Genomic DNA, 17,518 nt, shown 5'->3' on the forward strand with positions numbered 1-17,518 from the left:
AATTTACTGAGATTTATGCACGTTTTAGCACCGATTATCTGCTTTGCATCCCACAACTTTCAAGTTGCTACTTGTTTCAGTATAGAAACCTCGACTTTCTAAGCAAAACCGTGCGCTTGTGTGAAAAACTGGTTTTTCGCCTCGCGATTGCAAAATCAACAAACAATCTGGTTTCACTGGGATTCTGATGCAAGTTTCGTCGTGTGAAGCCTAAATTGTCTGCTTTAGAGTGCGTTAATTTCAAGTTCCTGCTTGTTCCGGTTTTGGAGTTATCAATTTTTTGAGAGCGAACGAACAGAAAAGTTAAAACTCGCATTAACAAAATCCAGAAAATTAAAAGTTTTCCGCGAATTTTCTGAGATTTATGTACGTTTTAGCACCGATTATTTGCTTTGCGTCCCGCAACTTTCAAGTTGCTACTTGCTTCAGTGTAGAAGCCACGACTTTTTAAGCAAAACCGTGCGCTTGTACAAAAAACTGGTTTTTCGCCTCGCGCTTGCAAAATCCACAAAAAATCAGGTTTCACTGCGCTTCTTAAGCAAGTTTCTGCGTGTTAAGCATAAGGTGGCTGCTTTATAGTGCGTTAAAATCAAGTTTGTGCGTGACCTATTCTTCAAGTTATGAATTTTTGGAAAATGGGCAACGTAGAAGTCAATACTCTGGTACACAAAGTCCGAAAAAATCCAAAATTGTCGCAATTTTTGTAAAACTTTTGCACATGTTAGAACCAGTTATCCAATTAACACTGCAAGAGTTTCACGTTGTTACTTGCAGCAGTTTGGAAAATATCCCTTCACAAAGAAAACCGTGCACTGGGGCAAAACGACTTATTTTTCGATCCGCACTTTCAAAGTGCCGTTAAAAATCACGATCAACCGCTTTTGTAAGCAAACTTTTTCCATTATAAGCGCCGGGTGTCGGCAACCGATGGTGAAACTTTCAAGTTTCTACTTGCACAAGTTTGGAAGCAGCGATTTTTTGAAAGAGAGCGAAAAAACTGAAAGCGGCGCGCTGATGGAAAAGCGAACGCTTACGCGAGAAGGGGCTCTAAGCTTCAGTTTTGGCCGTTTTGGGACGGCCCCTGTTGCCAAAGTTCCTCATTTTTCAGTTTCTTTCCTACTTATCGCCAACTTGCACAGTTTTTGGAGATTTGTTGTACAAAATCTCAGTGCAGATTCTTCTCGGAAAAAGTCACCTCAACTTTCATTCAGACATTCCCAAAACACTCACATTTAAATAGGGCGCAAAAATCCAGGTTAAGGCCGATTTTCCACAAATTTGCACTCTGTCAAGCGTCATGCGCCTGCTCAAGACTGTGAAAATTTCAAGTTCCTACCTGTAGTCTTGTGGAAGATACGCATTTTTTAAGAGCGCAAGATTTTTTCAAACTACTCAAAAAATCAGGATTTAAAGCTTGCACACACCAGAAATTCTACCTACATAGTTCCTAATTCTATCTATATTCTAGATGGAAAACTGAGCATGTTCGAAGAAAGTTTTAACCCTGACGCGTCCAGCATCAGGGTGAAAACGTTTAACATTCATGTATAAATTCGGTTTTAAACAAACCAACATGAATCCAGCAGAAAAATTGATTATTTAAAGCGATTTGTGGTCATTTTACCTTAAAAAGACGTCCACAAGGCGTTGCCAGGATGTCCATAGGACGTCGCGTCTACGTACCTATTTAACCAGCAAATTTAACACGAGTTGCAGTTCAATCTGGCAACGTCCTTGGATGCAAGCCCAAAACGTTCTTTTAACGTACTTCTAACGTCCAGTCTGAAGTTTTGATGGTTTTCATTGATTTTTTTAATCACATGCAAAATATAGAGACTTGTTAGTTAAAAGTCACTTGTCACTTCGCATTCTTGGGAGAACATTTTTAAGTCACGGTGTTGCCAACTCGTCCACAAATTCCTGAAAGTTTCCTACTACGTTTTTTAAGAGCGCAAGATTTTTCCCAAACTGCTCAAAAAATCAAGGATTAAAGCTTGCACACCAGAAATCTACTTCAGATTCCAGATGGAAAACTGAGCATGTTCGATGCAAGTTTCAACCCTGATGCGTCCAGCATCAGAGCAGAAACATTCAACATTAATCTTCAAAGTTTTTCATAAATTCGGCTCTAAACAAACCAACATCAATCCAGCAGAAAAATTAATTATTTTGAGCGATTTGTGCTCATTTTACCTTAAAGACGTGCACAGGACGTTGCCAGAATATTCAAAGGAGGTCGCGTCTACGTAACCATTTAGCCAGCTAATTGAACAGGAGTTGCAGTTCAATCTGGCAACGTCCTTGGATGCAACTCCAAAACGTTCTTTTAACGAACTTCTAACGTCCAGTCTGAAATTTTGATGGGTTTCATTAATTTCTTAATCACATGCAGGATATGGATAGTTGGTAGTTAAAAGTCACTTGTCACTTCGTATTTTTGGGAGAAAATTGCAAAGTCACGGTGTTGCCAACTCGTCCATAAATTCCTGAGAAGTTTCCCGGAACTACATTTTCTAAGAGCGCAACATTTTCTTGCACACTAGAAATCTACTTTAGATTCCAGATGGGAAACTGAGCATGTTCGATGCAAGTTTCAACCCTGATGCGTCCAGCATCAGAGTTGAAACATTCAACATTCATCTTCAAAGTTTTTCATAAATTCGGCTCTAAACAAACCAACATCAATCTAGCAGAAAAATTGATTAATTTGAGCGATTTGTGCTCATTGTACTTGCTAATTGTACTTTAAGAAAACGTCTTCAGCATGTTGCCAGGATGTTCACAGGACGTAGCGTCTACGTAACCATTCAGCCAGCAAATTGAACTCGAGTTGCAGTTCAGTTTGGCAACGTCCTTGGATGCATGCCCAAAACGTTCTTTTAACGAACTTCTAAGTCAAGTCTGAAGTTTTGATGGTTTTCGTTAATTTTTTAATCACATGCAGAATATAGGAAGTTGGTAGTCAAAATTTCCTTGTAACTTCGCATTTTTGGGTGAAAATTGCACACCAACATCAATCAAGCAGAAAAATTAAATACTTTGAGCGATATGTGCTTATTTTACCTTAAACACACGTCCACAGGACGTTGCCAGAATGTGCACAGGAGGTCGCCATAACCATTTAGCTAGCAAATTGAACACGAGTTGCAGTTCAGTCTGGCAACGTCCTTGGATGCATGCCCAAAACGTTCTTTTAACGTACTTCTAACGTCCAGTCTAAAGTTCTAATGGTTTTCAATGATTTTTTTAATTACGTGCAGAATATAGACGGTTGGTAGTTAAAAGTCATTTGTCACTTCACCTTTTTGGGTAGAAAATTGTTAAGTTATGGTGTTGCCAACTCGTCCACAAATTGCTAAAAAGTTTTCGTAAACTACATTTTTAAAGAGCGCAAGGTTTTTCCCAAACTACTCAGAAAATTAGGGTTTAAAGCTTGCACACCAGAAATCTACTTTAGATTCGAGATGGGAAACTGAGCATGTTTGAAGCAAGTTTCAACCCTGATGCGTCCAGCATCAGAGTAGAAACATTCAAGATGGATCTTCAAAGTTTTCTGTAAATTCGGCTTTAAACAAACCAACATTTTTTAAGAGCGCAAGATTTTTCCCAAACCACTCAAAAAAGCAGGATTTAAAGCTTGCAGACCAGAAAATTACTTCAGATTCCAGAGCATGTTCGATGAAACTTTCAACCTTGATGCATCCAGCATCAAAGCACAATCTTTCCACATTCATCTACAAAGTTTTCTATAAATTTGGCTTTAAACAAACCAACATCAATCCAGCCGAAAAATTGGTTATTTTGAGCGATTTGTGCTCGTTTTACCTTAAACAGACGTCCACAGGACGTTGCCAAGATGTTCACAGAACGTCGCGTTTACGTAACCATTTAGCCAGGAAATTGAACACCTGTAGCAGTTCAATCTGGCAACGACCTTGGATGCAAGCCCAAAACGTTCTTTTAACAAACTTCTAACGTCCAGTCTAAAGTTTTGATGGTTTTTATTGATATTTTACTCACATGCAGGATATAGAGAGGCGGTACTTAAAAGTCACTTGTCACTTTGCATTTTTGGGAGAAAATTGCAAAGTCAGGGTGTTGCCAACTCGTCCACAAATTACTGAAATTTTTTCTAAACTAAATTTTTTAAGATTATAACGATTATAAGATGTTCACAGAACGTCGCGTTTACGTAACCATTTAGCCAGAAAATTGAACACGAGTTGCAGTTCAGTCTGGCAACGTCCTTGGATGCATGCCCAAAACGTTCTTTTAACGTACTTCTAACGTCCAGTCTAAAGTTTTGATGGTTTTCATTGATTTTTTTAATCACATGCAGAATATAGAAAGTTGGTAGTCAAAAGTCACTTGTTACTTCGCATTTTTGGGTGAAAATTGCTAAGTCACGGTGTTGCCAACTCGTCCACAAATTACTGAAATTTTTTCTATACTGAATTTGTTAAGAGCGAAAGATTTTTCCCAAACTACTCAAAAAATCAGGATTTAAAGCTTGCACACCAGAAATTTACTTTAGATTCCAGGGCATGTTCGATGAAACTTTCAACTCTGATGCGTCCAGCATCAGAGTTGAAACATTCAACATTCATCTTCAAAGTTTTTCATAAATTCGGCTCTAAACAAACCAACATCAATTCAGCAGAAAAATTGATTATTTTGAGTGATTTGTGCTCGTTGTACCTTAAAAAGGCGTCGACAGGACGTTGCCACGATATTCATAGGACTTCGCGTCTACGTAACTATTTAGCCAGCAAATTGAACACGAGTTGCAGTTCAGTCTGGCAACGTCCTTGGATGCATGCCCAAAACGTTCTTTTAACGTACTTCTAACGTCCAGTCTAAAGTTTTGCTGGTTTTCATTGATTTTTTTAATCACATGCAGAATATAGAAAGTTGGTAGTCAAAAGTCACTTGTTACTTCGCATTTTTGGGTGAAAATTGCTAAGTCACGGTGTTGCCAACTCGTCCACAAATTACTGAATTTTTTTCTAAACTAAATTTTTTAAGAGCTCAAGATTTTTGCCAAACTACTCAAAAAAGCAGGATTTTAAGCTTACCGACCAGAAATCTGCTTAAGATTCCAGAGAATGTTCGATGAACCTTTCTATCCTGATGCGTCCAGCATCAGAGTACAAACATTCCACATTCATCTACAAAGTTTTCTATAAATTCGGCTTTAAACAAACCAACATCAATGCAGCAGAAAAATTGATAATTTTGAGCGATTTGTGCTCATTTTACCTTAAAAAGACGTCCACAGGACGTTGCCAGAATGTGCACAGGAGGTCGCCATAACCAGTTAGCTAGCAAATTGAACACGAGTTGCAGTTCAGCCGGGCAACGTCCTTGAATTTTTAATCACATGCAGAATATAGAGAGTTGGTAGTTAGAAGTTACTTGTCTCTTCGCAGTGTTGCCAACTCGTCCACAAATTCCTGAAAAGTTTCCCTAAACTAATTTTTTTTTGATGCGATGGATTTTTTCCGGTCGATCTACAGTGTAGACTGAATTTTCCAGATCCATTCAGCTACACGCCGGCCTTCGGCCTGATTCACACGCTGGCAGCGGCAAAACGCGACGAAGACTGGTGCGAATCCAGCGGTCCGGAAGACTACTGCGAAGACGACTTTAGGATGGTGGAAACGTTTCGGAAGAATCCGCCGCCTCAGACTACGGCGCAGTCCGGATCCGGTTCGCTGTTCACGATCGAAAGTATTCTGAGTCGACCGGGAGCGGTGGCGCCACCTGCGCCTGCTCAGATGCCATTTCCCGGTACTGCGCATGCTGGCGGACTCGCCTTTGGGCATGGAGCAGGATTTTCGCACGAGTTTTTCGGTGAGTTTGTGACTGAAAGGGGGGTTTTTACATGTTGTGAATTTTTTCGATCGAAGCAACGTTGCTGCGAAAGTTGCTGCACTGGGAGCACCAGCTTCCCCTACAGTCCACGAGCGTGCGACTAACCGCAAAAGTTTGCAAAAAAGTGTTTGGAAAGTGACGTTTTCTCGGGATTTTAAAGAAATTAACGGGAAAATTGCCAAAAAATTGGAAAAATCAGTTTCCGGAACTTCCACCACTGGATCCAGTGGGACAACAGTTTTTGAAAAAAGTTGCTTTTCTTGATTAGAATCGTTCTCCCTGAGAAAATCACTTAAAACAGCATTTTTTTAGAGTGGTTCAAACTTGCACCAGCTTCCCCTTCGTCTCATGAGTTTGGGATTGGTAGAAAAAAATTGGAAAAAATCGGTTCCAAAGTGCACTTTTTGGAGGATTTTGGAGACATTGACGAAAAAATTGCACTTTGCATGTTTTTGTCCAACGGCGAGTCCTCACTTTCCGGGACTTCCACCACTGGATCCATTGGGACAAAACACATTTTGCTCATAAAGTTGCTTTTCTTGATTAGGAGCGTTCTTCCAGAGCAAATCGCTTAAAACAGTATTTTTCTGTTCAAACTTGCACCAGCTTCCACTACGTCTCATGAGCATTTGATTTAAAAGAAAAAATTGGAAAAATCAGTTTCCGAAGTGCAATTTTTGGAGAATTTTGGAGAAATTAACGAAAAAATTGCACCTTGCAAGTTTTTGTCCGACCGCTTGTCCTCACTTCCCGGGACTTCCACCACTGGATCAAGTGGAACAAAACACATTTTTCACATAAAGTTGCATTTCTTGATTAGAAGAGCTTTTCCAGAGAAAATCGCTTAAAACAGTATTTTTTGGTTCAAACTTGCACCAGCTTCCTCTTCGTCGCATGAGATTGGGATTGATAGAAAAAAATTGGAAAAAATCGGTTTCCAAAGCGCATTTTTTGGAGGATTTTGGAGAAATTGACGAAAAAATTGCACCTTGCAGCTTTTTGTCCAACGGCTTGTCCTCACTTTCCGGGACTTCCACCACTGGATCCAGTGGGAGAAAGCACATTTTACACATAAAGTTGATTTTCTTGATTAGAAGCGTTTTTCCAGAGAAAAACAGTATTTTTTGGTTCAAACTTGCACCAGCTTCCCCTACGTCTCATGAGCTTAGGATTTATAGAAAAAATTGGAAAAAATCGGTTTCCAAAGTGCACTTTTTGGAGGATTTTGGAGAAATTGACGAAAAAAATGCACCTTGCAGGTTTTTGTCCAACCGCTTGTCCTCACGTTCCGGGACTTCGACCACTGGATGCAGTGGGACAAAACACATTTTTTACATGAAGTTGCTTTTCTTGATTAGAAGCGTTTTTCCAGAGAAAATCGCTTAAAACAGTATTTTTTGGTTCAAACTTGCACCAGCTTCCCCTACGTCTCATGAGCTTAGGATTTATAGAAATAAATTGGAAAAAATCGGTTTCCAAAGTGCACTTTTTGGAGGATTTTGGAGAAATTGACAAAAAAAATGCACCTTGCAGGTTTTTGTCCAACCGCTTGTCCTCACTTCCCGGGACTTCCACCACTGGATCCGGTGGGGCAAAACACAGTTTTTGCAAAAAGTAGGTTTTCTTGATTAGAAGCGTTCTTCCAGAGAAAATCACTTACAACCGAATTTTTCGTCAAACTTTAGTGAAATCCGTGAAACATTAATTAAAAAAGTGTAATGACARGAAACCTAAGAAACTTCAGTTTTTTGACAGTTTTTCCTCRACCATTTGACCTAAAATTTCAGGGCTTTTTCCACTGGACCCAGTGGGACAAACCACGTTGTTCACAAAAAGCAACTTTTCTTGATTACTAKTKYCATTAGCWGAGYGAACCATTAAAAATTGAAATTTTACACTAACTTCCCCTACTTTCCATTWGCAGKTAAAAAAAAGAAAAAACTTTTTTGCKTWARATTTCSGTAAAATTAATCTACAAAATCCAGCTGTCATTTTWACAGAAMRCATAAATGATARACAACCGGAAAATCWGATTTTTGSACAATTTCCCCTATAAACCAAATTTGTCCGCATAACAACCGTACGCTTTCAGATTCCATAACCTGCAAAAAATGCACATGTGACAGTCACCTGTCAAAATTGCAGGTTAGCTTCAACTAAATTGACCGGTTTGACGTTGACTTTTGACGGATCTTCTGACAGATTTCGGTGCTTAAAGATGAATAATTCTCATGCGGCGCCCACTTCACGAGGAAAAAGTCGCAACAAAGTCGATTGAAAAGTACGTGATTTGTGGAATGTGGTAAAAATGGAGATTTCCGACCACCTGCATCGAATTGAAGGGCGTTGTTGCGCTAAAAACTTAAGCTGGCGTGAATTCACGCTCGAAAACGTCCATTTGAGCGCACTTTGAACGGCAAATCTCCATATTCTTAAAGGATTTCGCATTTTTCTCCAGGTGTCCACACGCTTTGCCATCGATTTCCGGCTTTGCTTCTTGCATAGTTGGCCGTCGAATTAAAAACTTCTTTTAAATCCGTCTTTCTCTTAGTCCCCCATAAAAGAAGAAGACCAACAAGAGTTGAAAATATTGGAAAATGATGATTCGAATGACAAAAACTCACTTTTGATGAAAAAAATTTCTGGTCCCACTGTATACAGTGGTGGAAGCCTTTGAAGTTCGACACGAAAAAGATTCAAGAGAAACTCGCCAAAAATTGAACAGAGTTTTCCAATTTCCTGCCACTTTTGACCAAAAAAATCCGAAATTGACCCCAATTTTCGCCCAAAAATTATAGCAGTGTGCAACATCACAATATGAGACGAAAATTTTTGGCAAAAAAATGAGCAAAAAATAGCTGGAATTTTGCTAAACGAAAGTCGAGAAAACTAAGAAAAGCGATAAATTCGGCAACTTTTTTAAAAAACAATTTTTTAATTCCAAAAAAAATTAAATATACCGAGTGTTCCACCAAGAGCGAGTTTTTACGGTTATAAGCGACGTTACAGGGAAAATCCACGAAAACTCCACTTTCAAGTAAATATTGCACCTACTTCCCCTAGAATTTTTTTTGGTGAAGTTTAATATTTGGAGATTTTCCAAAAGAGTTAAAATCATTTTTTCGGCTAAATTGCCGCTAGTCGTCGACTGAGGAATTTCGGCAGTTTGAAAAAGGGCGACCAGTGCACTGACACTCCATTTTGCTCCGAATTCAGTTAATTTTTGGAAATTTTCAAACTGCAAAAACTACAATTTTCAGGGCCTTCAAGGACGAAACCCCTACTGATAAAAATTGGTAAAATGATGGAAAATTATGCAAAATGCGCGATTAAGGTTTGATAATTTTTTCTAATTTTTTGGAGTTTTTGAGGTTTAATGCTCCTCAAAAAGCCACTGGAAGGCCCACAAATGATTGAAGAACGTATTTTTGCAAAAAAACACCGCCTTCAGCTGAAATTCCCAATTTTACCGTTGTCCTGAACAAAGGGCGACCACTGCAAGACCGCACTCTTTTGCGCGTAACTCGGTTGATTTTGCGAATTTTTGAGCAGCAAAAACGCTGTTACAAAGCGCAATAAAATTGCTACCAGATGGTGGTCGAACTTTTCAAATCGGCCGCAGAGGGCAGCAGTTGCACATTTTCAAGTTTGCGGGCTTTAACACTTTTGGACGATTTTTGGGAGATTGAAAAAGGGCGACCAGCGCACTGACACTCCAATTTGCTCCGAATTCAGTTATTTTTTGGAAATTTTCAAACTGCAAAAACTACAATTTTCAGCGCCTTCAAGGACGAAACCCCGACTGATTGAAAATTGGTAAAACGGTCGGAAATTGTGCAAAATGCGCGCTTAAGGTTTGATAATTTTTTCCAATTTTTTGGAGTTTTTGAGGTTGAATGCTCATCAAAAAGACACGGACACCACTTACAAATGACTGAAGAACGTACTTTTGCAAAGAAAACACCGCCTTTGGCTAAAATTCCCAATTTCACCGTTGTTCTGAAGAAAGGGCGACTATTGCAAAATCGCACTTTTTCGCGCCTAACTTGGTGGATTTTGCGAATTTTTGAGCAGCAAAAACGCTGTTTTAAAGTGCAATAAAATTCCYACAAGACTGTGGTCGAACTTTTTGAATCGGCSGCAGAGGGCAGCAGWTGCACATTTTTTTTTACTTTTGAGGTWAAATTTTTGAGCAATTGAAATTMAAAAAAAAWTTGCAATTGCCAAGTCMCCTTTTCAAAAATRGCCCACTATTTYAGAGTCAAATTGTTTGRAAAATTGGAGGTTTGGCAAAAGGGCGACYAGTGCAACGCMGCGCCGGTTTGCACCAAATTTGGTMAATTTTTTGATATTTTCAAACCRCAAAAACTATAATTTTAAGCAAATTTTTGAGGTTGAATGCTYCTCAAAAAGTCACTCGGAGGCTTCCCAGTGATTCAACAATGTGTTTTTGAGAAATTCGGCTAAAWWTCCCAATTTCACCGTTGTTCTGAAAAAAAGGGCGACCACTGCAAGATCGCATTGTTTCGCGCGGGACGCGGTGGATTTTACGAATTTTTGAGCAGYAAAAACGCTGTTTTTAGCGCAATAAAATTCCTMCAAGACTGTGGTCGAACTTTGCRAATCGGCCGCAAAAGTCACAAGTAGCGCGCTAAAAGTTTGCGGRCTTCAACACTTTTGGAGGATTTTTGGKAATTTGTTCAACAAARAACCTCTGGAAAAAACCGGCTGGTCCAAAGTTCCCAATGTTTTCGCAAATCAACATGCWAAAGGGGAAGTTTTGAGAAAGGGCGACCAATGCACTGCTGCAGTTATMTGYTAGTAACTCAGCTAGTTTTGGGTAGTTTAAAACTGCAAAAAACTGCCTTCACCAGAGACATCAAAACCCGTTTAAAACATTTTAATTCGCTGAAAAACACTGAAGTTGCGTTTGAGGTTGAGTAACAGTTGCACATTTTTTTGATTTTTGAGGTTAAATTTTCGAGCAAAGGAAAAAAAAAAATTGCATTTGCTCACGTCAGCGTTTTAGAAATCGCCCACAGTTTTAGAGTCAAATTGTTTGGGAAATTGGAGGTTTGGCAAAAGGGCGACCAGTGCAACGCCGCGCCGGTTTGCACCAAATTCGATTAATTTTTGGATATTTCCAAACCGCAAAAACTATAATTTTAAGCAAATTTTTTAAGTTGTTTGTTCCTCAAAAAGTCACTCGGAGGCTTCCCAGTGATTCAACAATGTATTTTCGAGAAATTCGGCTAAAATTTCCAATTTCACCGTTGTTCGTTTTCGAACTTTTTAAATCGGCCGCAAAAGACAGAAGTTGCGCGCTAAAAGTCTGCGGGCTTTAACTCTTTTCGAGAATTTTTTGAAATTTGTTCAACTAAGAACGTCTGGAAAAAACCCGCTTGTCCAAAGTTCCCAATGTTTTCGCAAATCAACATGCAAAAGAGGAAATTTTGAGAAAGGGCGACCAATGCACTGCTGCAGTTATCTGCTAGTAACTCAGCCAGTTTTGGGTAGTTGAAAACTGCCAAAAAACTGCCAAAAAACTGCCTTCACGAGAGACGTGAAAACTCTAAAAATCAACGTTGAAAACATTTTAATTCGCCGAAAAACACTAAAGTTGCAACAGTTGCACATTTTTTTTCCTTATGAGGTTAAATTTTCGAGCAATTGAAATTCAAAAATTGCAATTGCTCAAGTCACCGTTTCAAAATCGCCCACTGTTTTAAAGTCAAATTGTTTAGAAAACTGAAGGTTTGGCAAAAGGGCGACCAGTGCACCGCCGCCCTTGTTTGCTCCTATTTCAGTTATTTTTTGGCCAGTTTCAAACCTCAAAAACTACAATTTTTGGGCACCTCAAGAATGAAAACTCGAGTGTTGAAAATGAATAAAACAGTCCGAAAGATGCAAATGCGCGCTTAAGGTTGGATAATTTTTTCTTATTTTTTTGGAGTTTTTCGGGTTGAATGCTCCTCAAAAAGACACTGGAAGGCCTTAAAGTGATTGAAAAACGCATTCTGCAAAAAACACCTCCTTCATCGAATTTTACCAATTTCACCGTTCTTTTGAAAAAAAGGGCGACCACTGCAAGATCGCACTAATTTGCGCGTAACTCGGTTGATTCTACACATTTTTGAGCAGCAAAAACGCTGTTTTTTAGCGCCATAAAATTCCTACCAGACTGTGGTCGAACAAATCGGCCGGAAAACTAAAAAGTTGCGCTCTAAAAGAGTGTTGTTGTTCAAAAAAGAGCGACTGAAAAAACCGGCCGGACTAAAGTTCCAAAATTCTTCCGCCAATCAACTTGCAAAAGTGGAAGTTTTGAGAAAGAGCGACCAATGCATTGCTGCAGTTATTTGTTTGTAACTCAGTTAGTTTTGAATATTTTGAATTGGCAAAAATCACATTTTTTAGACGCTAAAAAGGCCTAAAAGACAGGTCGCCTTTTGAAAGAACATTTTCACGCCAGTGAACGAAATGATGAGAAATTACCGATTTCTAGATTATTAGGTGTTTTTTGCTGCTCAACCTAAAAAATGTATTGAGAAAACTGTAACTCAAATACGATTTTCGGGCCTGGATCAGGAAAAATGGATGTTTTGAAAAAAGGGTGGCTTTTGCATCAACGCACTCTTTTGCCTGAAACTTAGTTGAATTTCGATATTTTCRTYCTATRAAAACTCAGTTCCATAGAATTTCTACAAAATTTTCAAAGCAGTCCAAAAAACGCAAGTTRCAAAAAAAATTTTWAAAATTAAAAAATTCGGCACAATTTTTGAATTTTGGACTGTTTATGGCAAAWTWAAAAAAAATGTTCAAAAACAATGCTTGAAATTGGGARTTTTACGATCCGCGAAGAAAAATCAACTTTTGTAATCAAAATCATTGAGAAATCACATTGTAGTTGTAGTTTTGAAAAAAGGGCGGCCTYTGCAAGACAGCATTTGTCTGCGTCAAGTCTTAAGCTAAAATTCCCAATTTTCAAAYGTTTTCGAGAAAATYTGTWTKCAATTTTTGGGGTTTTTGAAGAAAGGGCGGMTYCTGCACCACGTCACTCTTTTCTTTGTAACCCGGTGAGTTTCGAATATTTTTATTCCGTAAAAATCGAGTTCGAAAGCGCAGATAACATACGAGTTATGTGCTGAAAATTGCACACATTTTTCACATTTTGGAAGGTTATTTTGGGGCGTTTTTGAAGGCATTTCTATGCCTATGCCTCAGGGTTTTTGAGTAAAAACTGTTTGAAAAGTTCGGAATTTGATAAAAGGGCGGCTATTGCAAGACTGGATTCGGTTGCTCCCCTTTCAGCTGTATGTAAAATCATTGCCAAAKTTTTCTTAGTTTCCRTAAATTTGWCTTCAAACTGCTGTTTAARYGATTTGGACCGATTTACAATTACATTTTGCAAAGTTTACTAATTTTTYCKAAAATTTCTAAAACCTTTACTCACAAAGCCATTTTAGGCCTCCATACTAAAAACATTGTTATTGATTYAATTAGAAAACCAAAATAATAARTTTAGTAAGATTGTGAAGACTGTTAAAAAGGGCGACCAGTGCACTGAGCCACTGTTTTGCTTGAAACTCAATTCTTCTTTTTGCAGTTTGGAGCAGCACAAACAGAAATATGGAGGCGGGTGGAAAGTTTATTGGAAATGTTGAAAGCGACCTCAAAACACCACATTTTGCACATTTTGGCAACTTTTTAAAAAACGCTTTTGAAAATTTCAAAAACATTTACTAAAAATACCGTCTGAGCCTCAAAATTACTCAAAGTACTAAAAACATTGCTGTCTCCAAAATAAAGAAAAACAAAAAACATTAAATTGAGTAAAATTGAAAAGCTGAAATTTAAAAAACGGGCGACCAGTGCACCGAGCCACTGTGCTGCTTGTAACGCAATTAATTTTTTTAACTGTTTCGAGCAAGCAAACGTTTATTGGAAATTTTGAAAGAAACCTCGAAACACCACCGAAGTTTCCCTTTTAATGGTTGGTAAATATTGCACATGTTGGCAACTTTTCCAAGAAAGTCACATTTTCTCTCTAAAAAATTCAATAGAACTAACTGAAAAGGAAAACCTCAAATCCGCAGGCCGTTTTAGCACTGAAGTCCAAAAAAAGCTGCATTTTTGACAATTTCCTCAAAATTTTCCCACAACTACACTAAGTAAAAATGTGAAAAATTGACCAAAACTTTGGTTTTCAAAATGGATTTCCGCGTAAAATTTGCAGATACTCTCAGGAAAAATGAAATTAACAATTACTCTTAAAATCATGTTTAAAAGTGTCTAAGAAAAAGTTGAAAACTTGGCAACATGGGGTACAATTTTGGGTGAGAAATAATTTTTCGAAAAAGAGAGAATGGTACAAAATGCGACAAATTTCCGGCCAAAATGAGAAGAATCAAAAAAAAAATAGTAAATTCTGTCAAATTGCAAATATTTTGAAAAAGGGCGGCCAGTGCACTGAGCCACTGTTTTGCGTGCAACTCAATTAAGTTTTTTACGGTTTTGAGCAGCAAAAACAGGAGTGTGCAGGCGGAGGAAAAGTTTTTTGGAAATTTTGCAAACAACCTCAAAACAAGCACGTTTCCATTTTAATAGTTCGTAAACTTCGCACATTTTGGCAACTATTCTAAGTCAAATTTTCTCTCTAAAACAATCAACAGAACTAATAGGCAACATCTCAAAACCATTTTCAAATTGAATTTTCGGGTAAAAATTCCGGCCACTGAGGAAAAATGAAGTTGAAAACTTTCAAATTGAATTTTCGGGTAAAAATTTCGGTCACTGAGGTAAAATGAAATAAAAAGTTTTCCTTAAAATGATGATTAAAAATTAAAGGTGACTGTAAAAAGTAAAAAAACAAATGAAAAATTTTGTTAATGTTTGAGTAGAGTTTTGTGTTGTGTTTCTGTCGCAGTTTGGGCTCTGTAATTATTTTCAGAAAAAATTGAAAACTTGGCAACATGGCATAAAATGTTGGTTGAGATAATATTTGTCGAAGCAGAGAAAATGGTGCAAAATGCGACAATTTTCCGGCCAAAAGCAGATAATTTTCAAAAAATCCCCACTAAACCTAATTGCAGCTAAATAATTTTTCCAAAAATTTCAAAAACCTTTACTCAAAATACCATTTATGGTGTCATTTGTTTGAGGCTGATAACTGATACTGATAACATTGCTGTTGATAAAATTAAAGTACTGAGAAAAAATTGAATTCAGGAAAATTGTGAACATTTTGAAAAAGGGCGACCAGTGCACTGAGCCACTGTTTGGCTTGTAACTCTGTTAGCTTTTTACGGTTTCAAGCAACAAACAAAAGAGTGTTTTAAATTTCGAAAATATTTACTCAAAATGCCATTTCAAAACAATGCTTATGATTAAAAAAAATAAATTCAGCCAATTTACAGATGGAGATTTTGGAAAAGAGCGGCCAGTGCACTTTTGCTCGTAACTCCGTTAATTTGGAGAACTTTTCAAGAGCAGAAACAAAGTTCTGTAGATGAATAAAATGCCTAAAAAGTTAGGTTAGATAATTTGCAATCGACCGAAAAACACTCACACGGTTGCATTTTGAAGACATTTTGACGCAAAGAATATCATGCAAATAAATCAAACAGACAAAAATGTCCAAATATCAAATTATGAGTAGGTTTTCTATTTGAATCGAAAAGAAAACGAAAAACTACAAAATGCTCAAAAAATTGTCAAAATGTGATTTTGAGCTGTGAATTTTCTTCATGCGCAAATGCGCAAATTTCCAAAAAATTCCTGAAATCTCCATAAAAGCATAAAAAAATCCGATATTTTCTCGTCTAGTAAGTTGAGAAGCCTTTTGGTTGATTAATCAATTGCAGCGTTGCCAGTTGCTCTGAAGTGGCATTTGCTGGGAAATTCGCCTAATTCCTCAAGAAAGCGACGGCTTTAAGCCGAGCAGACAGCTGAAAAAACGCGTATTTTCCGGCTGTCGTCACTTTTTCCTGGATTTGCCGACTTTAAGTGCCCTAAAACCAAACAAAACTGCCGAGGGAACAGCGGGAAAGCTTTTAAACGACTGACGAAGTCCCGCAAGATTAAAATCGCCTTATTTTTTCGTTTCTCTTAGTTTAGCGCACTGATGCATACGGAAATTGTTACAACCCTTGGCCGGGGCCAAGGGATTTTTTGCCTTTTTCCTTAAGTTTTTCCACCCCCTCAAGGGCTCGCTTATCGATTCCAATGGGCCCCGGATGGTTTTTTTTTATTCATCAACTCAGCCAAAAGGTCAGAAACTCGGTTTCGGTTTTCAGATTTTTTCCATTTAGTTGCTGATTTAAATAACATTTTTATCCCTGCAAAAAGACCCGCAAACTAAACAAATCCCGCACCGAGTGGCGTTTGGTTGCAGTCATTGTTTTTATAATTAAAGTCGCATTTCGGTGTTTTTTTTGCGTGTTGTTTTTCCGTTTTGTTTCCCCATATTAAACATGCATTTTGATTCGAAAACAAATGGCATTTTTATTAACAATTAGACGGCGCGCCAGTTGCGGAACATAAAAATGTTGTTCCTGCAAAGCGAATCACCCATTGTTTGGCCATCCTTTGTTTGTTTGTTTGCTTGATTTTTCCTGTTTTCTGTAAAATTCATGGAAAATATGGCTTATTTCGCACAGGGAAATTTGTGCAAGTAGAGCAAGGAAACTTTTCGCATTTACCAAGAATGTTCGCGATTGTTTGCGAATGTTTGCGAATGGTCGAGAGTAGAATTTAGACGCTAAACTTCCTCGTTATTGGATATTTAAACATTTTTTTGTATGATTTTTTGCTTCAAAATTTTGCATCAAAAATGCTTCAAAAAGTGACCGTGTGCGTGTTTTCCGGCCGATTGCAAAACTTATTAACTCACTTTATAGACATTTTATTCCTCTACACAATACTGCTAAATCCCCTCAAAAACTCTCAAAATTAACTAAGTTAAGAGCAAAAGTGCAATGGTCGCCCTTTTCGAAAACCTCAATTTTCAAAGTTTCTTTGCATTGAGCTGCCGGAAAGTTTCAGAAGATCAAATCACTGGTCGCCTTTTTCCAAAAAACTCCAATCTTCTACCTTTCTTTGCATATAGTCGCTTGCAAATTTAGCCTAAAAAAATTTTCAGAATGTAACCGTGTAAGTCCGGCCGATTTCAAAACTTCTAACTTCTTCTTAGATCATTTGTTAAGCATTTTATTCATAAAAAAATTTATGACTCCCCGGAAATTTGTGGCATTTTTGACCATTTTTTCTGCTTCAAAAAATGTTTTCTCTTAATTTTTTTGTACATTTTTCAGGCCGTTCATTCCTCTACACAACGCTGTTTTCGCTTCCCAAAAATTCTCAAAATTAACGCAGTTATGAGCAAAAGTGCGTTGGCCGCCCTTTTCCAAAAAGTTCAGTTTTTAAGTTTTTTTGCATATAGTTGCTTTGAAACAATTCTAATCTCATTTTTAATGCGTTTAATTTTTCTACCAAACGCGTTTCTCTGCTCCTTAAAGATTCTCAAAACTTAACTGAGCTACTAGTAAAAGTGCGCTGGACGCCCTTTCCAAAAAACGCCAATTTTTCAAGTTTTCCTCCAAGAGTTGCCGGAAACTTTCGAAAGTTCCAAAAAAAGTCAAAATATTTT

At 37.8% G+C, this 17,518-nt stretch overlaps 1 protein-coding gene across 1 annotated transcript in view; it reads left to right on the forward strand.

Annotated features, from left to right (window-relative positions):
• LOC109545100 (homeobox protein goosecoid) overlaps positions 1–17,518 on the forward strand; it is a 57,147-nt gene that overhangs the window by 4,800 nt on the left and 34,829 nt on the right. Inside the window, exon 2 of the mRNA XM_048663070.1 lies at positions 5,536–5,853. Within this exon, the coding sequence (XP_048519027.1) occupies positions 5,652–5,853 (202 nt within the window). The 5' untranslated portion in view covers positions 5,536–5,651. The remainder of the gene's footprint in view (positions 1–5,535; positions 5,854–17,518) is intronic.

The sequence above is a fragment of the Dendroctonus ponderosae genome, unplaced genomic scaffold (genome assembly GCF_020466585.1).
Source record: "Dendroctonus ponderosae isolate FM_Combo_2020 unplaced genomic scaffold, Dpon_F_20191213v2 Dpon_F_20191213_12, whole genome shotgun sequence".
In the NCBI taxonomy this organism is placed as follows: domain Eukaryota; kingdom Metazoa; phylum Arthropoda; class Insecta; order Coleoptera; family Curculionidae; genus Dendroctonus; species Dendroctonus ponderosae.